Source organism: Trachypithecus francoisi, unplaced genomic scaffold (assembly GCF_009764315.1).
Source record: "Trachypithecus francoisi isolate TF-2019V2 unplaced genomic scaffold, Tfra_2.0 Lachesis_group2, whole genome shotgun sequence".
Classification (NCBI taxonomy): domain Eukaryota; kingdom Metazoa; phylum Chordata; class Mammalia; order Primates; family Cercopithecidae; genus Trachypithecus; species Trachypithecus francoisi.
In genome coordinates, this window is record NW_022681465.1 from 149,558,971 (window position 1) to 149,585,272 (window position 26,302).

The 26,302-nt window shown below is 44.6% G+C and overlaps 1 protein-coding gene and 1 long non-coding RNA gene across 6 annotated transcripts in view; one reads left to right on the forward strand and one right to left on the reverse strand.

Annotated features, from left to right (window-relative positions):
* Positions 1-18,228, forward strand: part of FGF1 (fibroblast growth factor 1) — a 106,731-nt gene extending 88,503 nt beyond the window's left edge. For 2 of the 5 annotated variants that reach the window (XM_033180806.1, XM_033180808.1), the window contains 2 exons: positions 11,998-12,101; positions 17,645-18,228. In XM_033180806.1, the coding sequence (XP_033036697.1) occupies positions 11,998-12,101; positions 17,645-17,839 (299 nt within the window). In that variant the 3' untranslated portion in view covers positions 17,840-18,228. The remainder of the gene's footprint in view (positions 1-11,997; positions 12,102-17,644) is intronic. The other 3 variants (XM_033180810.1, XM_033180809.1, XM_033180811.1) reach the window with 2 other exon arrangements.
* LOC117065687 overlaps positions 1-26,302 on the reverse strand; it is a 284,692-nt gene that overhangs the window by 95,364 nt on the left and 163,026 nt on the right. The gene's annotated exons all lie outside the window — the stretch shown is intronic.

The following is a 26,302-nucleotide window of genomic DNA, read 5'->3' on the forward strand; positions in this document are numbered from 1 at the left end:
TTGGCACAGTGGCTGGCACAGAGGAACAGCACAGCACGTGTTGGTTCATATTGCAGTTATCATCATCGAGCCTTCTATATAATCAGCCTAGCATATGGTAACAGAAGGTCGTATTTAAGGACCTTCCAGACTCTTCTTTTTTACAGTACTGCCACCCAGGAAAGCCAAGGGGCTAGATGTAGGCTTGGATTCAGGGTCTCTCTGCCAACACTCGGAATTGTTGTGTGGGCCTATCATTTGGTTACTCTGAACTAAGAATAAGGACCAAGAGGACAGAGATCAGAGTAAGTGGGGTGGGTGGTCAGATGCCCATCCCTGTACCTGTCATTACTGGAACTGGATATTCCACTGCAGAGTCAGCAGGCTCCAGTTCAAGCCTACTCTGCCCCTTTCTACCTGGAGCAGCCCTGGACAATTAACGTTCTTGCCATTATGCATTCTTTCTGTTTGCAAACTCTGCAAAAGAAGCTTCAAGCCCCCCAGCCCTGGGACTCTTCCAGTCCTTTCCTAACTAGAAATTTAAGTGTCTCCAGTGTTCCCAACTAATTTTCAGGAAAATCGTTTAATCTCGCTGAGACTCAGTTTCTTCACCTGTGGAATGGAATGGCAGCATTGCTCAGTGTGCCTGCCTCATAAGGGCGAAACTTCTATTTACTAGGATTCTGCAGGTGAGAGGCGTCCTGGGCACGGATGTACTCCCTGAATGTGGTTCTGTCGCCCTCTTCTGCCCAGTGGTGGTACTGCCAAAGCCCTTCTGAGTTTCAAGGGTTATTCAGAAACAGAATTGCCTCCGCCAGGCATGAGGCGGATGCTCCCTGGCTACATGTGATCCGCACGGCCTGGCAAGGAGATATTTTCGATTCCTTGATCACTAGTTTGAGCATAATTAGAGACTGAGGTGACAGAGTCACATGTTAAGACTTCCTTCAGAAAGGTTTCTAAAAGCCAATCGAAAAATTTAAACAAATCATACAAGATAGAACCATACGCCTTTGAGCTCTACAAGGCAGAAATAACTCCTTTCATGGCTTCTCTTTGTCCCAAGGTCATTGATCTTTCCTGGGCAAATGTATCTTCTTCCTACCTCAAGGAGAATGAGTTTCCAAGTACTTAACCCTTCTTATAGTGGTATAACCCTAGGGCAGATGCTTGTGTGGGGGCCATTCTAATAGAGACCTGAGTAAAATGTCTCTACTGGTGGACTTCTGGCCTGCAGAGAAGATGGTTGTGGTTTATCCCGTTACCATTCTTCAGATCACTGCTGCAGGCAATTACCAATATGGACTGTGGACACTGGTTACGCTGCCATGCTAGGAAGGCTGGGCAGAATCAGCCAGGGACTGCTGCATAGATCCCAGGGCTGATGGGCACAGTTTGTGAGAAGGTTCATGTTGGCCCCTAAGCTTCAGCTCAGGGAGACACATAAATGCTGTCACCATGAGAGGGGGAGGTCCTGGAAGAGGATCAGGTCTGGGGGAAGATGGCCAGTTCCATTTTGGACACAAGCATTTGAAGAGTGTCTCATGTACCATGCAGCCATCCTTGGGGTTACAATTCTCCATTTATTTGTGCAATTATTTAATGGTTTTCCCTCCTACTGGACTCCTAGAGGATAAGGACTTTGTCTCTTATTGCTCAACACTACAAACTTTGTGTCTAGCACATTGCCTGCCACTTGGTAAAATGCCCAGTAAACATTAATTTTATAAGTGACTGAACTGTATTGGTGGCAGCTAAATTCAAAGTCAACAATATATTCAATAAACATCTCTGAGCCCTGATATATGCTGGGCATTGTGTTGAACTCCTCCACTTCCACCTAACCACAACCTTGAGAGGTTACTAATTATCATCATTCTAAGAACACTGCAGCTGACAGGCGTGACCAGCTCCTAACTGGGAGGGCTTGGCATCGACCACATCTTCTGCTTCCAGGACTAAGGCTCTTTCCGTATCCCACCACCACCTGACACCAACATCATGACAGCGGTTCCGCCCCACAAACTGATTCAATACACACATCTGTGCTATGGGTCAGATGGGTGGAGGTCAGGTCCCAGCACTGCTATTTACCAGCTGTGTCATCCTGGGACACTTACTTCTCAATGTGCCTCAGTTTCCTTGTTTTAAAAACAAGAATGACAACAGCACCCACTCATTGGAACGTGGGAGTTTTAATGTGATAATGTTGTTAACAGTGTTTAGCACACTGCTAGGCACATAAGTGCTCCAAAAAAATGATATTGATCATCATTCTTTTGGGATTCCTGAGCCTTCCTCACCTAACCACCTGACCTGTTAAGTCTGTTAGATTAAGTGAATGCTATGCTTGCTCGCAGAACTGAGGGTGACTCTGTCCCAGCTTCTCTGGGACTACCTGGGTTGAAGCCCCTGAGGCCTGACACAGAGGCATAACGTGCCCAGGCACAGGTGCAGCAAGCCCCGCCCCATCTCACTCCTTTGGCAGGGCAAGTCTGCTCTGTGTTTGATTCTGATCTTTCTGGGGAGTTTCCTCTCTGGTGAAGGGGGACCATGACTTGTTCCTCAGTGGGATTATTAACTGGAACAATAATTAGAGAATAATTTCCTTACGAGCATTCTAAACCTGCAGCTGCCTGCCATAGCCCACAACCCCTCACCTCCCCAAGCACGCAAGAGGCTACGTGGGGAGCGGAGTTACCGGCACCACTCACTGCACAAATGGAAACGTTCTTAGGCAAAGTGCGTGCCAATCAAATATTTATAAATCAAGCCACATCCTAAAGGCAGTAGCAGAATTCACTGGTCAAAACAATCCTACCTTGCAGCCCTTTCTAAAGGGCAGGTTCCTCTTCATGAAATGCCTCCTGCTCTGTTGCTTTAGGGGAGTCCGGACCTCTATTCTCTGGTTGGGATCACTCAGCACCTAGTGGGTAAGGTACTGTATTCCCCACCAGCATAGACCCGAAGTCAAAACAGCTTTTCAAATGACTACTATGGGGAGAGCTGGACCCCACTGCCAGAAGTCAGAGAGAGGGGAAGGTCTCCAGGCAGGAATGTACTCCACAACAGGGTTCTCTCGCCTCGGTCACACGTGATGGAAAGGACTCCTTGCCCTCCTCCCCACAACCCTCATCTGATTACACAGAGGATTTTTATACATAAACTTTAAAATACACACACACACACACACAATATATAATATATAAACTATATATAATATATACATATATGTCATTCAGTCTCTGGACTGTATCAAAATTTTCCAGGCACCTTTTTTAGATCTTAAAGAAGCAGACACCTTTTAAGATAAGGGTTTTTTTCATATATGTATTTACATGTGTGTGTGTATATATATTTATATATATGTGTGTATATATATTTATATATAGATGTGTGTGTGTATATATGTGTGCATGTATGTGTGTGTGTGTATTTTTTTTAACACTGGAATTATTTTCCCCCAAATTCGATTTTTCCCCTTCTCTGTCTTTCTCTAATGTTTTACCAATCCCGGCTTGTGGCTACATTTTAATTATAAATGCCACTGACATAAAACAGCCTCACCAAGTTCTGAATGAGGCTGACCTCACTTTGGGTAAACACGGCAAAGGACGGGAAGTCTCCAACCCAGAATAAACCAGGCACATAATCTCTCTTGGCCTCTCTTTGGAGAGCAGAGGCGGAAAGCAGGCTTAGAGGCCACGGACAGACATGCTACAGAAGCAGAACCTCTCTCTCCAGGCATTTTCCTCCTTGAATGCACCCGTTGTGGTCTTACCTTTACATTTTCCTGGGATGGGACAGGCAGATGCTAGGATAGCTTGGGGCTCAGAAACAGGGTGCAATACCTCAAAGTTGACTTCTCTTGGCACTGGCAGGCTCATAACCCTTTTTCCTTCTTTCTACCCTTGGAAAGTAAGGGATCGCTGTTCTTACGTGAACAAACTACTGCTAAGACCTAATGGAAGGCTTTGGGAAGCAGAGGAGAAAACCAAAGCCACGAACTTAGTTCCTCAGACAAAAGGTGTAAACACCTAGTTGGGGGCTAGCACAGCCATGCAAAAGCTCTGGGCTCCCCTTTATGTAGGTTTCCCAGGTACGCAGGGACTCGTGAAGCGGTTTAAATAATGAGCATGGGACAAGGAAGACCATGACCCACAAAGGTGAGTCTGCACATTTCAGTTTCATTGACATATAGTTCTGACAAATAGGCCGTCCCCAAACCAATACTTATTAACTCATTCCTAGTAAAGGAACAGGACTCTGGATTCTACTGGGGGCACATACAGTCACAAATCCACCGAGCAAACACTTCCAGCCCTCTGCCCGTACATTTTTACAATGCTTTATCTAAGTTTGAATTTCTCCAAGAAATTTCTATCATTAGAGTACCTTTTTAAAAGTTGCTTTCCATCTCTTCAGCTAAATTCATCGTTAATGTCCCCATTTCAGAGGGGAAAACGAAGTACCCTGCGGACCATGGACGTATCTTGTTTTTCAAAAAGTACTTGCCCCTTCATTCCTGAGATGCTTGAGAGACAAAAACCTTCCTATTCATAGACAGCAAGTCCTAGATCCCTGGATGGCATAAAGAAGAGATGCTTGCTCCTCCTCATTTGCTCTGTGTGCTAACCTGGTTGGGGGATATTGAAAAAGGGAGTGGACAGAGAAGTTAGAGCTTTAGAGGGGCCTCATCCACCCTCCTGCCTCCCCAATTCTCCTGGGTCCCAGTCTGCCCCCAAGAAGACCCAGCTTTTATGAGTGCTTATGCTCAGGTCTAGATGCAACATGGACTCAAGCCTAAGCTGGTTCATAAAACATCTCAGGGGTCACCAGGAACAAAAGGCGGGAGTCTTGGCCAGCTCTGAGTGTCGCATTGACTATGAACGGAGCTTTAACACATCAGCTACCATTCTAAAAGGTATGAAGGAGAATCAGGGGAGATCATTAGCAAATCCCTGATGAAAATTTTGTAAAATGCACAAAACAATATACATAGTTCATGTATATGTAGTAAAATAGAAAACTATGCACTAGATATAGACTAAACACCAGGAATCCCATCACCCAGAGTCCTCCAGTGTCACCAGCTGGCTGTTCTTACCTCAGAACTGTTTATAACAAAATAGAGTTAGGATGAAGGAAACATTTCCTCAATTCCTGTCCTAGTCTTAGTTCCTCTTATCTTTCCCAAAGCAGCTACTTGTATGAAGTTGGTCAGTATCTGGTGCACAGTTTTATATTTTAGTACAGATGTACTCATGAGCTACATACGTTGTATTGTGTTTTTTTTCTTTTTTTTTTTTTTTTTTTTTGAGACGGAGTCTTGCTCTGCCACCCAGGCTGGAGTGCAGTGGCCGGATCTCAGCTCACTGCAAGCTCCGCCTCCCGGGTTTATGCCATTCTCCTGCCTTAGCCTCCCAAGTAGCTGGGACTACAGGCACCCGCCTCGTCGCCCGGCTAGTTTTTGTATTTTTAAGTAGAGACAGGGTTTCACTGTATTAGCCAGGATGGTCTCGATCTCCTGACCTCGTGATCCGCCCGTCTCGGCCTCCCAAAGTGCTGGGATTACAGGCTTGAGCCACCGCGCCCGGCCCTTTTTTTTTCTTTTCTTGAGACGGAATCTCACTCCGTCGCCAGGCTGGAGTGCAGTGGCGCCATCTCAGCTCACTGCAACCTCCACCTCCCGGGTTCAAACAATTCTCTTACCTCAGCCTCCCGAGTAGCTGGGATTACAGGAACCCACCACCACGCCTGGCTAAATTTTTTTGTATTTTTAGTAGAGACGGGGTTTCACCGTGTTGGCCAGGCTGGTCTTGATATTCTGACCTTGCGATCTACCGGCCTCAGCCTCCCAAATGTATTGTGTTTTTTAATACAATTTTCATCAAGGATTTACTGTATTCTCCCACTGTAATTTTTTTTCACTGTATGTTATATTCTGCCTTTCTTTGAAAGGGAATTAAAAACGAGAGAGAGGCCGGGCGCGGTGGCTCAAGCCTGTAATCCCAGCACTTTGGGAGGCCGAGACGGGCGGATCACGAGGTCAGGATATCGAGACCATCCTGGCTAACACGGTGAAACCCCGTCTCTACTAAAATATACAAAAAATTAGCCGGGCGAGATGGCGGGCGCCTGTAGTCCCAGCTACTCGGGAGGCTGAGGCGAGAGAATGGCGTAAACCCGGGAGGCGGAGCTTGCAGTGAGCTGAGATCCGGCCACTGCACTCCAGCCTGGGCGACAGAGCGAGACTCCGTCTCAAAAAAAAAAAAAGGAGAGAGAGAGAGAGAGAGAGAGATGCAGTTTTTGTGCTTTTGTTTGCTTTTAGCTCAAAAACAAGTGGAGCTTTTGTTACTGTGTTGCTGTATCACTTGCAGTTCACTTGTCTGTATCCCTAATCATGCAGAAGCCCCGAGTGCAGGGACCATGCCTGGCACTGAACGTAAGTTCCGGCACCTAGTAGATGAGTATATATTGACTGAATGGTTCTCCATCCCCCGACCCTGAGCTGCTACCTGAGGAAAGAGCTGCTGCTGTGTGGCCAGCCCCTCCCTCTCTTCCCAAGGCCCCCCTTTCTCATGCTCTCTCCTTCCTTGCCCGTCCTCAGCAGCAGCTGCAAGAGGATGTAGGTCTGGAAAACTGGAATGAAGTCACACGAGAGAGCTGGACACCTAGCCAGCTACGCGAGCCGCTCAGCCTGGGTGTTGCTCCTTCCTGCCAGCCCTACTTGCAGAAGGATATATGTTTAGGAAACTTAGCCAGAAAGAAATCTAGTGAAAATGAGCTATGAAACTTGGACATCCTGGAGAAATAATATTTACAGAGGAAACTCTTGAGACGAACTCTCACCGGCGCAACAACCCTGGTGTCGGGACTCATGGCTGAGGGCTGAAGTCATGTGCTAAGCAGGCCTCTGGCTCTTGTTTACCTCTAGGAGGCCTCTTCATGGCCATGATGGAACTCCACAGACGGCAAAGCCAAGCCTGTTCAGCCCCATGGCCAGACAAGCGGGTGCTATTGAAGGTAGCAAAACAGAAAAGCATAGGAAATGAAAAGCTTTTAAAAAATCTTCCTTGATTGGCCAGGCACGGTGGCTTGTGCCTATAATCCCAACATTTTGGGAGGCCGAAGGGGGGTGGATCACTGAGGTCAGGAGTTTGAGACCATCCTGGCCAACATGGTGAAACCCCCTCTCTACTAAAAATAAAAAATAAAAAATAAACTAGCCAGGCATGATGATGTGTGCATGTAATCCCAGCTACCTGGGAGGCTGAGACAGGAGAATCGCTTGAACCTGGGAGGTAGAGGTTGTAGTGAGCCGAGATCGTGCCACAGCACTCCAGCCTGGGGAACAGAGTGAAACTCCATCTTAGAAAAACAAACAAACAAAAGAAAAACTTCCTTGATTACTTAAAAAGACCTCCCCTTTGGGGTTTCTGTAGCACCTATAATGTGTTTGACTAAATATCTACATATATGGGTGATAGGTTGAAAAGAGTCCCAGGCAGCTAACCTCACCCCATTCCGTGGCTACGAATGGGATCCTGGATGGCCACCCGCCATCTTGTCCATGTGTGATCTTGAATACAAGAGGGTCCGAGCAGGAGAGTATGGCTGAATTTGGATCAATCCATTCCCATAATTGGAGCCCAAGAGGTTGTGTGAAAGAGAGGAAAAAAGTAGGATACTTAGAGTACTCAACCTGAGGTCTGGTCATGATTTTTCCCCTTCTTAGAAGTATAACCTTGCATAAAACACACTCTCACCAAACTCCAGCTCTTCACCTAAAGGACAGATCAAGCACCACCTTCCAACAGGGAACGCTTCGAGGAGCAGAAAAGGTCACAAAAGCACAGAGGAATTAGTCTTATGAGTACTGGCCACTTTCCATGCATTAGCCCTTACAACAACTACCATTGCAGATAAGGAAACAGAGGCAAATAGTTTGCCAGATGATCACACAGCTAATAGGCAGCCAAGCAGAACTTGAGTTGATGCAGTTGTGTTCTGGAGCCCACACTCCTTAATTCTATACTGTTTATATCAAGATAGAAACTAGCATGATGCCTGGCACATTGTAGGTGATCAGTAAAAGGTTAGCCCTTTCCTTTGGTCCTCTTAAACATACAGGATTATGCTGAGAAATTGACAGAAAAGTATATGTGAAGGTTCTCTGAAAACCGTAAAGTCTAATAACCATTTTAAAAAAACAGCTTTATTGAGATATAACACACATACCATACAATTCACCTATTTAAGTTGTACAATGCAGTGGGTTTTCTTACAACTTAACAGAGTTGTGCAACCAACACCACAATCCATTTTAGAATATTTTCAGAAAGAAGCCCCATGCCTTTTAACCATAATTCCCCCATCTCCACCCACCCTGGCCCTGGATACCCTGAATCTACTTGCTGTCTTTATGCATTTGCCTATTCTAGACATTTCATTTAAATGGAAACATAAAACACATGGTCCTTTGTGATGCTTTCTTCCCACTCAGCACTGTTTCCAGACTCATCCGTGTTGTGGCAGGCCTCAGAACTCTGTTCCTTTTTATTGCCAAAGAATATTCTGTTGGCATTCCATGTATCTACTTGCTCCATAGACTGTTAGACTGAGAAATAACTTTATGGAGACTGAGCGCAAATACTCCTCATTTCACTGAAAAAGAAACTGTGTCTAAGAGGCTACGCAGCCTAGCCAAGGTCACTCAGCTCAGAGCCCAGCCTTGAGCCTTACAACTCTCCACGCAGTCCCATCTTACTTCACCCCTCAGAGCGTTATTGGAAACATAACTCAAAGTGCACAGCTGATTGATGATGGGCCAGCAGAATCATCTCTGCCAATATTAGCCCAACACCATTCATTCACCAAATAATGTAGACTGCCCACTGTGTGCAGGGCACTGTAGGAGGTGCTGAGGACCCCAGAGGGAACAGGACAAGATCTCTGTCCTTCTTCTCAGAGTGTACACTTTCCTGAGGAGGCAGAAATAGATCAGCAACTCCCTAGATAATAAGATCATTGCATGTTGTACTAAGTGCCATGAAAGAAACAAGGGGCAGAGGAGGAGAAGGATGTGGGGGAGGGTGGCATTGGCAGGGAGAATGGGGTGGGGATGAAAGGACCTCGTGCACAGAGTGTCACAGATTACTGGGGAGGGCCTGTTTTAGGATATTTAGGCTGTGGCCTGGAGGAGAAGGACCTTGTGAATATCCGGAGGAAGAAGGTCCCAGAGAGAGAGCATAGCATGTGCAAAGATCCCAGGAAAACAAGGAAAGTTTGAAGTTTAATAGGAGCAGAAAGACAGAGCGAGCAAGTAGTGTGACTGAAGGCTCGAGAGAGCAGAGCCCACCTTACAGTGGAGGCCCACTAGCCTGTTCCCTCATGGCTACACTCTCAGAGCTAACTATTCCTAGGAGGACCTGTGAGAAAGTACATCAGCGGCTTCCAGTTCCTTCCTGTGAATTAAATAAACTCCACTTGCCACAGGAAGCTAGAGGAAGTCCTGAGTCTCTATAGCAAAGACTTCTAAGGAAGGGAGAATTGCATCTTAGGTAAGGGTGATAAAACTATGTATCATCCTGGGGGTGAATCAGGAGATAAGGAAAGCAAAGAGAAATAAGAAAATACAGGCATATTAACAGAGAAGTGGTTAAACAATTATGGTATAGCTACATAATGGAACGCAATTCAATTGGCAAGAAGAAAGAAGTTCACTCTTTCTGTACTGATGTAGAAAGATCTCCAATTAGTTGTTAAGAAACAAAAAAAGCAAGGGCAGAACTGTGTGCTCAGTACATTACCATTAGTATGAGCTAGTATGTCTTTTGCAATATACGCATACAAGCTCTCTAGAAAGGATACACACACAAGGTGTCTAGGAGGGGTTTCCTTGTTTCTGTATCCCCGAGGAGATGTGCACTCCAGAAGGGAGCTTTTCACTATCTCCTCTGCTATTTGGAAACATGGAAGTATATTTCCTATTCAAAGAAATTAAATTAAAAATGAAAACAGGCCTGGATGCAGCGGCTTACGCCTGTAATCCCAGCACTTTGGGAGGATGAGGCGGGCGGAGCACAAGGTCAGGAATTCGAGACCAGCCTGGCCAACATGGTGAAACCCCCGCTCCGTCTCTACTAAAAATACAAAAATCAGCCGGGCGTGGTGGTGCATGCCTGTAATCCCAGCTACTCGGGAGGCTGAGGCAGGAGAATTGCTTGAACCTGGGAGGCAGAGGTTGCAGTGAGCCAAGATCACGCCACTGCACTTCAGCCTGGGTGACAGAACAATATTCCATCTCAAAAGAAAAAAAAAAGAAAACAAAGAAAAGGCAATGAGGGGTCTAGATCTACCAACCAAAGCCCTGTGTGTTCCAGCCTCTCCTGCCCCTCGGCCTCTGCCAAGCTGAACCTCAGAGATGCCCCCTCATCCTCCTAGGGAACTACTGGGCAGCCACTGGTTCCTGGTCTAGATTTCACTCCTACTCATAACAATGGTTGTGATGGTCTACTGAACAAATTATCCCGAAGAGTCTAGAATTAATTCCAATTCCCAGATGTGAATTATCAAAGCACCTCCCTCAAGAGGGCACCCGAGGGTGAATAAACACGTTAATAATTATCAAATGAATACTGGATTCCAATTAAGTGTCCAGCACCTTGAGAGAGTCAATCAGTGTGAATGAGGAGAGTGTGACTCTGTAACTCACAGTCCTTTCCCTCCATCTCCAGGTTTCTCAACCTGGGCGCTGCTGACTCTCTGGGCTGGAAAATTCTTTGCTGTGGGGGCTGCCCTGTGCATTGTAGGATGTTAGCAGCATCTCCAGCCTCTACCCACCAGATGCCAGTAGCACCCACCCCCCAGCTGTGACAACAGAAACTGTCTTCAGAGATTGCCAAATGTCCCCTTTGGAGCAAAATCACCCCCAGTTGAGAACCACTGTTCTCATCACTGCATTACGGGGAACAGCTTCATTCTCCCCACATCAGGAGCTGGCGATCTCCCCTCTGCCTGTACCCCAGGTGGGTTGCCATAGAGGCTGAGGGATTGACAGAACCTTCATTGCGAGGGAGTTCCTTGAGTTTCATATGTGGCAACCAATCCTAACTCCCTGGGAACCTCTTCTGTCTCAGGGAAAATAGCAATCTCAGATTTTATAAAATAACCATCTGTGGATAGGAGTCTCTCCCACAACTAGAAGGCCCAGACAATTAAAAGGCACCCCTGGCCGGGCGCGGTGGCTCAAGCCTGTAATCCCAGCACTTTGGGAGGCCAATCATGAGGTCAGAAGATCGAGACGGGAGGATCATGAGGTCAGGAGATCGAGACCATCCTGGCTAACACGGTGAAACCCCCGTCTCTACTAAAAATACAAAAAAAAAAAAAAAAAAACTAGCCAGGCGAGGTGGCGGGCGCCTGTAGTCCCAGCTACTCGGGAGGCTGAGGCAGGAGAATGGTGTAAACCCCGGAGGCGGAGCTTGCAGTGAGCCGAGATCCGGCCACTGCACTCCAGCCTGGGCGACAGAGCGAGACTCCGTCTCAAAAAGAAAAAAAAGGCACCCCTGTGCAGGTTGATAACGAAAGCAGAACACACGCAGGGTGGCCAGATCCCAGTCTGTGGCACCCCAAGACTGCAGGGATGAGGGAGCCTGGGGGGAGTGAATACCATTTCCTCCTGTGATTATCTTCCTATCAATGACAGAAAGAAAGGAGCGAGGCACCGTGAAGGTGCACTCAGGATCATTTTGTAACCAACTGGGTGGACAGGTAGGTGAGCCAGCCGGTGTCTCTCCTTCCTTTCCCAAGGACGTAATTCCCAATGGACAACTTTATTTGGAAGGCAAAGAAAAAGGGAATGTATTTCTATGTTTTGATTAATCTGAGGCTCATCCCTGAGGGCTCTGCAAAATGAATGAGCAGAATTTTCCATGGCCAACTGTCCTGGCTGCCGGGTCCTATCGGCAAAAGCGTAGTGTTTATTTACTTTTGCTCATGTTATTTTTATTCCAGTTCAGCTGCAGCTCAGTGCGGAAAGCGTGGGGGAGGTGTATATAAAGAGTACCGAGACTGGCCAGTACTTGGCCATGGACACCGACGGGCTTTTATACGGCTCAGTAAGTATGAAGCTGACATGCTTCCAGACGTGGCCAAGGTTTGAGGTTTCCAGAAATCTTGTTACATGGAGTGAGGCAAACTATAAAGCAACAATTAGTCTCTGTTTGTTATTTTTTCCAGAAGGATTCCCACCCTCACCCTGCTTTATTTTAGACACAAACATAAAAGAGTTTCTTGTGGTATTCTCTCAAAACACTGAAATGTATTATCATATAAACACAGAGGAAAGATTGATTGATGTTTTGCTAACTCTTCAGTCACTCATTTTAGAATATCTAATCCCATTCCATTCATTCATTCATTCATTCATTCCAAAAATGTTTTCTTTTTTTTTCTTTGAGACAGGGTCTGGCTCTGTCGCCCAGGCTGGAGTGCAGTGGTGCAATCATGGCTCACTGAAGCCTCGAACTCCTGGGCTCAAGCGATCCTCCCACCTTAGCCCCCCGAGTAGCTGGGACTACATATGAATACCACCATGCCCGGCTAACATTTTTATTTGTTGTAGAGACAAGGTCTTGCTATGTTCCTGAGGCTGGTCTCAAACTCCTGAGCTCGAGCGGCCTCGGCCTTCCAAAGTGCTGGGATTATAGGCCACCACACACAGCCCAAAAATGTTTCTTGAGTACCTAGGTACTACGTGCTATAGGTGTGTCTCTTATTGCTTTTTGCACAAATGGCGGAGCCTGGGCTTTTGTAGTTTATATGTCATGCTAAAACTTTGAAAATAGCCCCTTTTATTCTGAAAGGATCACCTAAAAGGATAAAAAGCTTAATAACTTCATTCAACATTTATCAAATGTCTTCTGTGTCTAAGCACCATGTTAGGTACTGAAAGGATGTGAGGATGAATGAGCCGCATGGAGAGGCGTAGTCTAATGATTTCTTCAGTAGCTAAAATCCTCCATGTTCCCCGCCCTCTCCCTATCATAGCTAATGCTTTATACAGGTTTGACCGTGTACAGATAGGTCTTTATGGGAAAGGAGTAGAAATAGAGGCAATGTGATTTTGCCCCTATTGGTATCTCTATGACAGGAGCTAACTGGAGAGACAGCTTAAACCAATGACTGAAGGTTTTGAAGTTATTTCTAGATTTTAATGATCCCTCCTCTGTATCCTAACAATTGATAAACTAAGGCTTGGCTGTAAACTTAGCCCAATCCCTACCCCTTTCCTCCCTTGTATGAAGATGCCTTCAAAAAGACAGCCAGTAGGGGGAATTTTAGTCTGGAGCTTCAACTTATATCAAATTGCCAAGTGACAGAGGGCACAGGAAACCCTCTCTTGAAGTTGTCATCTCAGCCAAGGGTCCAGATGTGAACACAGTTTCGTTTCCTCTCACTGCCCACTAGGGATGAGGAGATGAAATCATCAGGGTAATAGGCAACCTCTAAAATGCTATGTGCTCAGTACAGATCACCTGGGACGGCTTTAAGGGATTTGGTAGTAGGAGTTTAAGGTGGTTCTTCCAGGTGGTAGCAAAATCAATCCATCAGCCAATCGTTCAGTCTCAGACTCATGATTGAATCTCACGCCTCTGCCACTCTGGCCAGTCACTTACCCACTCTGAGCCTTGTCCAAAATGAGGACGGTTATGGATCGTAACTGCCTCACACAGAGCGTACGTGAGTTCAGTGGCGCAACATACAGAACGCGCCCATCAGAGTGTCTGGCACGTCGCAGACCAGTGGTGGCTCTAAGACAAGTCAGCGTAGAAGCCCCCGACCCTCACTGTATCTTAGGTTATGCCACCGTTTTATGGCTTTTCCCCCTTTAAATCAACTTTGATGTTTATTGCTTTCACTTATAGAAAAATATTGAGGGAGAATTCCCAGGATCTAATTTCCGATACGCTTCAGGCACCCCCTTCTCCCACCATAGCTGTGGCCACCACTACAATTCACCTGAAATATGATCTTAGTATATGATATCTAAGAATGTTTGCATTTTACCCATTGATAAAGAGAAGTTCTAAGATATCTCAAAGCTCTGCTTCATGCTCTTCACAAAATTTAGGCACTAATCCATCCTGATTCAAACTTGTGTGTGTGCAAGGGATATATATATATATATATTTAAGTTTGAAAGGCTATGTATCAAAATATTGGGGGTGGAGAATGGGTGATTTTATAATATGTGAATAACTTCCTGTATTTTCCAAATTTTTTTTACAGTAAGTATATGTCACCCACGTAATTTGGGGTGGGAGGGGAAACATGCTAAATATAAAAAAGAAGACAATTTAAACAATAGGCATGAATCAATAGTTAACTCACATGTCTTCGGCATTGTACCAAGTGCATAACGAGTGCTGACAAATCCTGGTGGAGGGACGGAGCACCGCTGATCTGGCCTGCTGACTCAGCCTGTGACTCAGCTATTTTGTGTGTGTCAGCTGCTCCAGTGTAATAGAGACATCAGGTGGGGAATGTGACCATCCTCACCTTCGTCACAGAACGCAGGCCTGATGCCCCCTATGAGGTGTCAGGGGTGAGTCCTCTCTACAAGTGAGTGGGCAACCCACATTGGTCCAAGCTGTCTACCTCCTTCTACCCCCAACAATGTGCATCAAACACGAATGTCTGGACCAAGTTCCTCTAGAGGCAGCAGAGTCATCCAATAAAATATATTTATATTTCATCTTGTTCCAAAATGATCTAAAGTGTCTCACCCAGTTGTCATCTCACTAGAATATGAATGAATAAGAAGCAGGACACTTCCTGTTACACAATTCCTTACTAAGAAAGGCTGACTTTCCTGACTGCTTTGTATTATCTCAAGAATCAAATTAAACGCATTACTTAGCTGGTGAGCACCTATGATTTGCAAGGTTCTGTGTCTGGGGGATGGAGAGAAGACTAACAAGATTCCATCTCCTTCCTCACTAGGGTTTATAATCTAAAGAAACAAACACGCTCACATGTAGAGAACAATGAACAACATGATGGGAAACCGCCAGACAGTGATTGGAAATCACCAGCCACTGTGGGTGAAGAGGGACTGCAGGGGTCACACGACTTGAAAAAGGCAAAGCAGGCCGGGCGCGGTGGCTCAAGCCTGTAATCCCAGCACTTTGGGAGGCCGAGACGGGCGGATCACAAGGTCAGGAGATCAAGACCATCCTGGCTAACACAGTGAAACCCCGTCTCTACTAAAAAATACAAAAAAGCTAGCCAGGCGTGGTAGCGGGCGCCTGTAGTCCCAGCTACTAAAGAGGCTGAGGCAGGAGAATGGCGTAAACCCGGGAGGTGGAGCTTGCAGTGAGCCGAGATCCGGCCACAGCACTCCAGCCTGGGCGACTGAGCGAGACTCTGTCTCAAAAAAAAAAAAAAATATATATATATATATATACACATACACACACATACACACACACACACACACACACACACACACACCTGTTTTAGACCCAAATGCAATAAATATATTCTAAGATCTTGACGAATAGAAAGTTCAAAAACTGAGTTCCCCCTCCACCAACAGATTAACTACAAGTAAGCAAAATAGTGGTTGCTGGGTTTTTTTCAAGTAACTGCACTCTTTAATATGTTGTGGCTGATTTTCAACTTAATAAATGTACAGCTGCACTAGGTTCTACTGTACAGGTATTCTTTTATCCACTTAACCAATCACCTTTCCATGGACATATAGGTTACTCCTAATCGCTTGCCCCTAAAACCATTGGTTCAGAGACCATCCTCAAAAATACAGTTGTACACTTACTCAGCCATCTCCTAGGGGTAGATTCCTAGAAATGAAAGTGCTGAGTCAAAGGTAATACATCTTGTAAATTTTGATACATATTGCTAAACTGTCTTCAGAAAGCTGCCACTAATTTTTCTCGCCAACTGTACATGGCAGTACCTAGTTCCCACATTCTAAGTCTTGCAAGTTTTTTTTATCTTTGTGCAAATGTTTTTTTTTAATCTTTGCACATAGGATAGCTAACATAACTACTTTTTTTTTTTTTTGAGGCGGAGTCTCGCTCTGTCGCCCGGACTGGAGTGCAGTGGCCAGATCTCAGCTCACTGCAAGCTCCGCCTCCTGGGTTTACGCCATTCTCCTGCCTCAGCCTCCCGAGTAGCTGGGACTACAGGCGCCCGCCACCTCGCCCGGCTAGTTTTTGTATTTTTAGTAGAGACGGGGTTTCACCGTGTTAGCCAGGATGGTCTTGATCTCCTGACCTCGTGATCCGCCCATCTCGGCCTCCCAAAGTGCTGGGATTACAGGCTTGAGCCACCGCGCCCGGCCCATAACTACTTTTTAATTTGCATTTTTCTCATTAGGAATATTGAATGTTTTCATAGGTGTGTTGTTCATTTTTAAAACATCAAATAAAACATGACATTTTGATGATATCATAAGTCTATATCCATATAGCCTTATCTAGTCTGTATGTACATAAAGAGATGTAGGGGAGGATGCTCATCAGCGATTAACAGCTGCCTGTATCTGGGTGGTGGGTTTTGGGATAGTTTTTTCTTTTTACAAAGTAAAGGTATGTTTTTAAAAGTACAATTCTTCTTGTAGGTAGCATTTTTATTACTCTTTAGAGACAGGGTCTCGCTGTGTCACCCAGACTAAAGTGCAATGGTACAATCATAGCTCAGTACAGCCTCAAACTCCTGGGGTCGAGCAATCCTCCTACCTCAGCCTCCTAAGTAGCTAGGAGGACAGGCACACACCACGGCATCTAGCTAATTTAAAAAAAAAAATTTTTTTGTAGAGAATGGGTCTTGCTATGCTGCCCAGACTGGCCTCAAATTCCTGGGCTCAAGCAATCCTCCTGCCTCAGCCTCCCAAAGTAGTGTGATTACAGGCATGAGCCACTGTGCCTGGCCACAAGTAGCATCTATTTATAAGATTCTTTTTATAAGTAGCAAAAAATAAAGCTATTTTCATTTAAAAAAATTTACATTCTAGGATATGTTTCATGCTTAGGATAAATTTTGCACAAGCATATCTTCATAACAATACACAAGCAAAATCCTGACATTGCTAGTGAAAATTACGAGGATAAAAAGGCATTTTAGCAGCTTTGTATTTGTTCTTTAAGTCTAGTCTTCAAGTTAAAACAACAACAAAAAAAATTCACTACATCACAGTCTGGTTTTTACTTATTTTGAATGTTTTTCCATGGTCATGCCTGTGTGCCAGGCCACTACAGAGATGAAAGATCCAGCCCTGCCCTCAAGGTACTTATAGTCAAGCAGGATGTCCCCATGGGAGATTCTAGAGTCCTGAGGACTCTTAGAAGTGTTCTTATCAGTAGCATCTTTATTACTTTAAAATGGATTTTAAATGGAAAGGGAGTTTACAATAACAGCAAATGCATACTGAAGGCTCTTTAGTGCCAGGTGCTGTTCTAAGTCCTTATGACTACCCTGTGAAATAAGTTCCACCATGACCCCAATTTTCCTGAAGGGGATACTGAGGCATGGAGAGCTTTAGTATTTTGCCCAATGTCATACAGCTAGTAAATGGGGACTCCCATGTGAAACCACTCACTAATTGTCCTACTCTCTTTTGGTTTTATCTTTTTAGCAGACACCAAATGAGGAATGTTTGTTCCTGGAAAGGCTGGAGGAGAACCATTACAACACCTATATATCCAAGAAGCATGCAGAGAAGAATTGGTTTGTTGGCCTCAAGAAGAATGGAAGCTGCAAACGCGGTCCTCGGACTCACTATGGCCAGAAAGCAATCTTGTTTCTTCCCCTGCCAGTCTCTTCTGATTAAAGAGATCTGTTCTGGGTGTTGACCACTCCAGAGAAGCTTCGAGGGGTCCTCACCTGGTTGACCCAAAAATGTTCCCTTGACCATTGGCTGCGCTAACCCCTAGCCCACAGAGCCTGAATTTGTAAGCAACTTGCTTCTAAATGCCCAGTTCACTTCTTTGCAGAGCCCTTTACCCCTGCACAGTTTAGAACAGAGGGACCAGATTGCTTCTAGGGGTCAACTGGCTGGCCAGTCTGGGTCTGGGTTTGGATCTCCCATTGCCTCTTGCAGGCTGAGTCCCTCAATGCAAAGGCAGGGCCAAATGAAGTGTGTTAAGGGGTCTGCTAAGTGAGTCATTAGTAACTGCACACTATTTCCCTCTACTGAGTAAACCCTGTGATTCCCCCAAACATCTGGCATGGCTCCCTTCTGTCCTTTCTGTGCCCTGCAAATATTAGCAAAGAAGCTTCATGCCAGGTTAGGAAGGCAGCAGTCCATGACCAGAAACAGGGACAAAGAAATCCCCCCTTCAGAACAGAGGGATTTAAAATGGAAAAGACAGATTGGATTTTTGGATTGGATAACTTAGAAGGAGGACATCTCCATGCAGAATAAATGAAGAAAGGGAGGCCCAGTCGCAGGAAGGCAGAATAAATCCTTGGGAGTCATTACCACGCCTTGACCTTCCCAGGGTTACTCAGCAGCAGAGAGCCCTGGGTGACTACAGGTGGAGAGCACTAGAAGTGGTTTCTTGGTAACAAGCAAGGCTATCAGGGCTGGGAAATTCATGTGGATCCGGGGACTGAGAGTGGGAGTGAAGAGAAAGAAAGGGAAACTGTCTGAGGGGATATCATAAAAAGAGGATGATTTCAGAAGGAGAAGGAAAGAGAAAGTAATGCCACACATGGTGCTTGGCCCCTGGTAAGCAGAGGCTTTGGGGTCCTAGCCCAGTGCTTCTCCAACACTGCAGTGCTTGCAGATCATCTGGGGACCTGGTTTGAAGGGAGATTCTGATTCAGTGGGTTGGGGGCAGAGTTTCTGCAGTTCCATCCGGCCCCCGGGTGCAGGTGCTGACGATAGTGCTGCCTTACCCGCCATACGTAAAGGAGCAGGATCCTGGTCCTAAAGAGCGTTATTCAGCTGAAGCGTTATTCAGCTGAAGGTGGTTCAACTCGCCGAACCTCACCTGACCTCAACTCACCCGTAAAAACGCACACCTCATGAGTCTACCTGAGCAGTCAGGCAGCACTGACAGTAGTTATACCTGTACTAAGGAACATGATTTTAAGATGCTTTGGCCCAATGCCTATAAAATGCCCCTTTCTTTTTTTTTTTTTTTTTTTTTTTTTTGAGGCGGAGTCTCGCTCTGTCGCCCGGACTGGAGTGCAGTGGCCGGATCTCAGCTCACTGCAAGCTCCGTCTCCCAGGTTTACGCCATTCTCCTGCCTCAGCCTCCTGAGTAGCTGGGACTACAGGCGCCCGCCACCTCGCCCGGCTAGTTTTTGTATTTTTAGTAGAGACGGGGTTTCACCGTGTTAGCCAGGATGGTCTCGATCTCCTGACCTCGTGATCCGCCCGTCTCGGCCTCCCAAAGTGCTGGGATTACAGGCTTGAGCCACCGCGCCCGGCCAAAATGCCCCTTTCAAAGATACACAAAAACATACTTCAAAAATGTTAAACCCTCACCAACAGCTTTCCCAAGAGACCGTTTGTATTACCATTACGTAACGCTTCCTGCTTAAACTTGACCCAAGTGGCTAGCAAATTAGAAACACCATTCATCTCTAACATATGATACTGATGCCATGTAAAGGCCTTTAATAAGCCATTGAAATTTACTGTGAGACTGTATGTTTTAGTTACATTTAAAAATATATAGCTTGAAAGCAGTTAAACTGATTAGTATTCAGGCACTGAGAATGATAGTAATAGGATACAATGTATAAGCTACTCAATTATCTGATACTTACATTTACCTATAAAATGAGATTTTTGTTTTCCACTGTGCTATTACAAATTTTCTTTTGAAAGCAGGAACTCTTGAGCAATGATAATTGTGAATGAAAATTGATGAGAGTATTAGCTCATGTTTCATATGAAATTGAAGTAATTGTTAACTAAAAACAATTCCTTAATAACTGAACTGTCATATTTAGAATGGAAGGAAAATGACAATTTGTTCAAAGCATAGTGCAATTGAAGAATCGACCCAAGTAAGTTGACATTATGGTTAATAATAGTATTTTAGATTTGGGCAGCAAAATTATTTCATAACATTTTTGTTTTTGTTACTTGGATAAGATCAATCTGTTTTATTTTAGTAAATCTTTGCAGGCAAGTTAGTAAAAAAGCAGTGTGGCTTAACATCTCTTTAGTGTGAAGGTTTGACCAGAAAAAGATACTCAGAGAGGAAATCTAAGATAATTATAATGGTCCATACTTTTTATTGTATGAATCAAACTCAAGCATAACATTGGCCAAGGAAAATTAAATGCCATTGCTAACATGTGAAATGGAAGTCTGTGATTTCAGAGATGCAAAGCATTATAGTAAAAACACCAATGTGACCTCGACCACCTCAACCCAGATACCATTCATATATCTGTTCAATGACTATTAGGTTGCCTACTTTGTGCTAGGCACTGTACTGGATACTGGGGACCTTGTCTGTCTGGTTTGCTGCTGTATCTTCTCCCAGGGCATTATATTTATGATGAAAGATGCTGTGGATTCAATTCTTTCAGTCAAGAATAAACACAGACTTTGTAGGTTCCTGCTGAATAAACAGCAAATCCCAGAAACCCAGATTTTGGAAGAATCAGCAACCCCCAGCATAAAATAAACCCTTCTCAAAATGTCAGAGGACATGGCAAGGTAAACTTAGCATTTTCAACTTTAGAACCGGGTCAGCTTCAGGGGGACTGCTTTCAAATCAGCCAAAGAGCCTGTCAGATCTAGAAGGACGAGGTTGGTAGTTCCCTGCTCTGTTTTGAACATGCTCTAGTTCATTAACCTGGGGACATTCCCATTGCTGTCTTAAGTGAGTCTCATAGCCAGCTCCTGTCATGTGAATTCATTTTCGGGCCAGCTCTGAACAAAGCATCATGAACATGTGTGCCTTTGGTTGTTTGCAATGTGATGGTGGTAGAGGTAGGTATTGGTTTCCTTGGAAGGAATGATAAGAAAGATTCCTATGGCCAACAGTGAGTATGAACAAAAAACTGATTGGAGCATCAGCTGTTACTGAAGGTCCTTGCTTTATGTCAGAGGCAACGGAACCCAAGTCTCCAAGTTGTCAGCCTTGAGTGTACTGCTGACAACTAAACTCACAGGCTGCAAAGCAGACCTCTGATGAAGACGCCTGTCATTTCACATCACTGTCTTTTTGTGTATCATAGTCTGCACCTTACAAATATTAATAAATGTTCCAATAACAGGTGATAATGCCTCTGAGTTTCTGAGCATCCTGTTGCCTCATCTTTCTATCAAAGGACTTCCCTGGCATCCCTGAGGTGTGGCTGCTTAGTTTTCTATACTTACCTTGTCACCAGATGTCAGACTTTAAAGGCTAACAGGGAATGCGAAGGTAGAAACATTTTTCAATGTGTTTGGAAACAGAAGGTAGTATGGGTGATCTCCTACATTTCTGTTAGGGTAATATACATATACAGGAAATCTGCCTCCTGAGGAGTCAGGCACCACAAATAACTCAGGTGAAACTTTTTCTTCTTAACATAAACCATGTAAAATTATGCTACTATTGTTGAGGTGACTGGCTGGTGCTTAGGCAAAGATATGATATGACCTGAAAACAACAACAACAAAAAACATTTAAGGACTTATTTACAATTTTAAGTCAATGGCAAGAGGGTGGATCTCTTCATCTTTTTTTTTTTTTTTTTTTTTTTGAGACGGAGTCTGGCTCTGTCGCCCAGGCTGGAATGCAGTGGCCGGATCTCAGCTCACTGCAAGCTCTGCCTCCCAGGTTTATGCCATTCTCCTGCCTCAGCATCCTGAATAGCTGGGATTACAGGTGCCCACCAGTATCCCCGGCTAATTTTTTTGTATTTTTTAGTAGAGACGGGGTTTCACCATGTTAGCCAGGATGGTCTCGATCTCCTGACCTCATGATCCGCCCGTCTCGGCCTCCCAAAGTGCTGGGATTACAGGCTTGAGCCACCGCGCCCGGCCGGTCTCTTCATCTTAAGAGCCCTGATGTGGAGCTGTAGGTGTGCTTCTCAGATTTTCTAAATTATCATTCTGAGCAGTATTTCCTTAAATAAACCTCTGGATCTTATGACATCCTTAGGAGGAAGTATGCTGCTGCCTAGCACAGCATATGGAATCACACACACAGATGCACACGCGTCATCTAAGGAAAAAGGTGGGCAGTGTGTGCTCACTCTGCTAATTACATACTACAATATTGGTATACTACACTCAATCCCTTCTTTCCCTTCTAAAGTTGCATAAAGCAATATTTTCTACTTTTTGGATCTTGTTCCACCATAAGAACTACATTTTCCATTACAACCTGGCACATACATACTGTTATACATATACACCACTAAAACAAAAATTTCACAAAACTAGATGAGAGGCACTTTGATTTTGCTGTTACATTCCACTAAAACACACTGGTCAAACATCATTTAACTTGGTTCACAACATTCATGGGTCACAACTGCAGTCTGAAAAACACTGACTTAAAGCAACTGTTCTTCCCAAAGATGGCAAGACCCAATGAGTATCTTGTGTTAAGGCTTTAGTGTTTTCAAAGACACAGTTTGTTCTTCAGTAAACAAGACAAGAGGACATCCTGTTACCCAGGAACCATCTGTTTTGAAAGCTCTGTTAACTCTCTTAGCCTGATTTGCTGCTAATCATGTAAAATGAATGTAATGGAACAGATTCCATGGGAGCCCACTGCTGCCTCCAAGGCTGGTCTAGCAAATTTTTCTGCTCTTGGAAGCCCTGGAGCCTTTGACCCCCTCCCCGTCCTTTGGAATTCTCATCACTTTGGGTCTTGAGGTCACTCCCTCCCTAACTCCCACAGTCTTCACTTCATTCCTCTCTGTTGCCTCCCCAACCCCTCACCAATTCCTAGTTCTTAGCCACTTCTAATAAAAACATAAAAAGCAGATTGAACCCAGAAAAGGCTATAACCTGGGGCCTCTATGCAGCTTCCCCAGCTACTATCACTTTCTGGAAATGATCCTCTCTCACCTCTTATCTACCTTTTAAAAAGTGTGCCATTCCTGGCTCAGTCCTAAGCTAAACACCATTGCTGCTGGAATGCAGCTTATACATGGATCTGCATTTTCCATCTCGGCTGAACCAACTCAACAAAGTAATTCTATGTCTTAAATATTTGGTGGGGTGCGGGTGGCTGAGAATGGACCTCCTGTCAGTGAACTTGACCACAAAGAGAAAAACACAAATATAGTCTTCACTTTTCCTATTTATCTGAGTGATGTCCTATTCATCATGGGATGGGAAGGGAGGAGGAATCTCCAATCCTAAGCACTTTTGGGCTGTTATATTAGCTAGCATGGTAGTAGTAGCTCATCAAACAAAAATGTGCTGTCAACTACACTTTCACAAATTAACAAAAAATATTTTTAGAAGCATTAGTGACAATGTGGAAATATTTAAGCCCAACTGAGCAGCAGGACTTGTATGTTCTCCATTTCAAAATGACTAGGGATGATTTGTTTGAGACTGTTAAAACTGAAATAATGGCTAGTAAAAAGTGGCACCCCCTCCTTCAAACCCACTCCCTAAAGCTGTCTTCCACCCCCAGGAAAAAACTCCTCTTGCCATTGTACATAAATGTACACTAAAATCGACTCAGAACTCAGAGCTTCAGGTTTGGGGATCTGACGCTAGGGACTCCAGACCCTAGTGATTCAACTACCATTCTCTCAAGTTACAAGGGAAATGTACTAAATGACTATTGGAATCTTTCTGCAACGTTGGACCCACTTTGTGGTTGACATATTGACCATGACATACTACACTGTTAGCTTTCCACCCTAGTTATAAAATTAAAAAGAGAAATCAGGTCACACACTGCCCAAAGCCAGAGGGTGGGTTTGCTTTATAAAACGCACATATTGTAGGACCTAGCTTTGGGGTCTTCTGATGGTTCTGAGAATGTTTGTGATGTGGGAAGGGGATATTTCCCAAATTGCTTCCTTCCTTCTTAGCTCCCCACTGTCACGCAGGCTATATTTACACATTCAGCAGCTAAACATTGGTGTCTGTTTCATTACATAAACAAGGAAAACCTCACATGTCCTGGATGTGCTTTTCTATCAGCCTTAATGAAGGGTTGGGCACTCCCTGTTTGGAACTGTGTTCAATTTAAGGATTTGGTTCACTTGGCCAAAGTGTTTGGGGATAGAGATGTAAATAGTCAATTTGTGCCAATTGTCACAGAGACACACTTCACTGTGATTTTCACATTTCATGTTTTCTTAGGAAATATTTTTTTTAAGTCTGACCCATAGATACATAAGAATAAGAAGTTGGATTATTTTCGAATATGCCTTATTCTCCAAAATAAGTTGTAGGAACGTATTATATACTAACTTGTATATAATTTGCATGGATTAGAAAACAAGACTGTTCAGAGCCTGGGAATATCAACTGTATTAAGAATTTAGCAACTTCCTGTGGAAATGAATAGTAAAATCTATTGCATTCTCAAAATAGAACACCTGCATTAGGGACCGTGCTATTGACCCAGGAAATGGTACAAGTTTTAAGACTGGGCAGATTGTTTCTGCTAATACAGGACAAAATTGCAAATCCAAGATGGTTGTGCAGAAAGATCACATGAGAGGGAAATACGTTTCCATATCCTTGGTACCACTGAAATCTGCTGTATACTTAATTGAGGTGAAAAAAAGGTAGGCTTTTTTTTTTTTTTTTTTTTGACATGGAGTCTCGTATCACCAGGCTGGAGTGCAGTGGCGCAATCTCGGCTCTCTGCAACCTCCGCCTCCAGGGTTGCAAGTGATTCTCCTGCCTCAGCCTCCCAAGTAGCTGGGACTATAGGCGCCCGCCACCACACCCAGTTAATTTTTGTATTTTTAGTAGAGACGGCATTTCACCACGTTAGCCAGGATGGGCTCTATCTCTTGACCTCGTGATTCACCCACTTCGGCCTCCCAAAGTGCTGGGATTACAGGCATGAGCCACTGTGCCTGGCCAAAAAGAGGTAGGTTTTACAGATTGCTTGAAAATGTATAAGAATTGCTTGAACCCAGTAGGGGGAGGTTGCAGTGAGCCGAGATCACACCACTGCACTCCAGCCTGGGCAACAGAGAAGAAAAGAAAAGAAAAAAAAAGAAAAGAAAAGAGAAAAGAGAAAACAGAAAAGAAAAGAGAAAAGAGAGAAGAAAAAAGAGAGAAAGAGAGAAGAGAGAGAAAGAGAAAGAAGGAAGGAAAGAAAGAAAAGAGAAAAGGGGGAGAGAGAAAGAAAGGAAAGAAAGAAAAAAAAGAAAAGAAAGAAAAAAGGAAAGAAAGGAAGGAAAAGAAAGAAGGAAAGAAAGGAAGGCAATGAAGGACAGGTATGAGAGAAAGAAAAGAAAGAAAGAGAAAATGTATAACCCCAAAAAACTTCACTCGGTCACCGAGGCTAGAGGGCAGTGGCGTGATCTTGGCTCACTGCAACCTCTGCCTCCTGGGTTCAAGTGATTCTCCTGCCTCGGCCTCCTGAGTAGCTGGGACTACAGACAAGTAGTATCACCATGCCTGGCTAATTTTTGTATTTTTAGTCAGGAATTTGCCATGTTGCCCAGGCTGGTCTCAAACTCCTGACCTCAAGTGATCTGCCCGCCTCAGCCTCCCAAAGTGCTGGATTACAAGTGTGAGCCACTATGCCCAGCCTATCCATTAACCATTTATTGTCTATATTAGTCAGGGTTCAGTCAGGAGACAGAAACCACACCAATCATTTGAACAGAGGGGACATTTTAATGGAAAGAATTGTTAACTAGTAAAAGGCATTAACTTTAAGAAGGGTAAGGAGATCTCTAAAAAACATTGGAATAGCAGGTGTAGGGAGCAACTACTATCTTCCAAGCTGAGGAGAGTACTCAAGGAAGGAACTCACTTGAAAGAAGACATACTCTCAAGATGAGATTCAGGCTGCATTCGAGATGTGGCTGTGGCCCACTGGATGGTGAAGAATTTCACCAAGGTGCTTCATTCCCACTAGAATGCTGGTGAAACTCTCTGGAAGTTTTGCTGGAGTGCCAGCAAAACTCGCCAAAAGGTGTGCACCAGCAAGTCTCCACAGGGAGCTGCCCAGTGGCCACTGCACCATAGGAGCAAGAAGAAACATAGGAGCCACAAGAAAAGTATAAGAACCCCAAAGAGGCCGGGCGTGGTGGCTCAAGCCTGTAATCCCAGCACTTTGGGAGGCCGAGACAGGCAGATCACAAGGTCAGGAGATCGAGACCATCCTGGCTAACA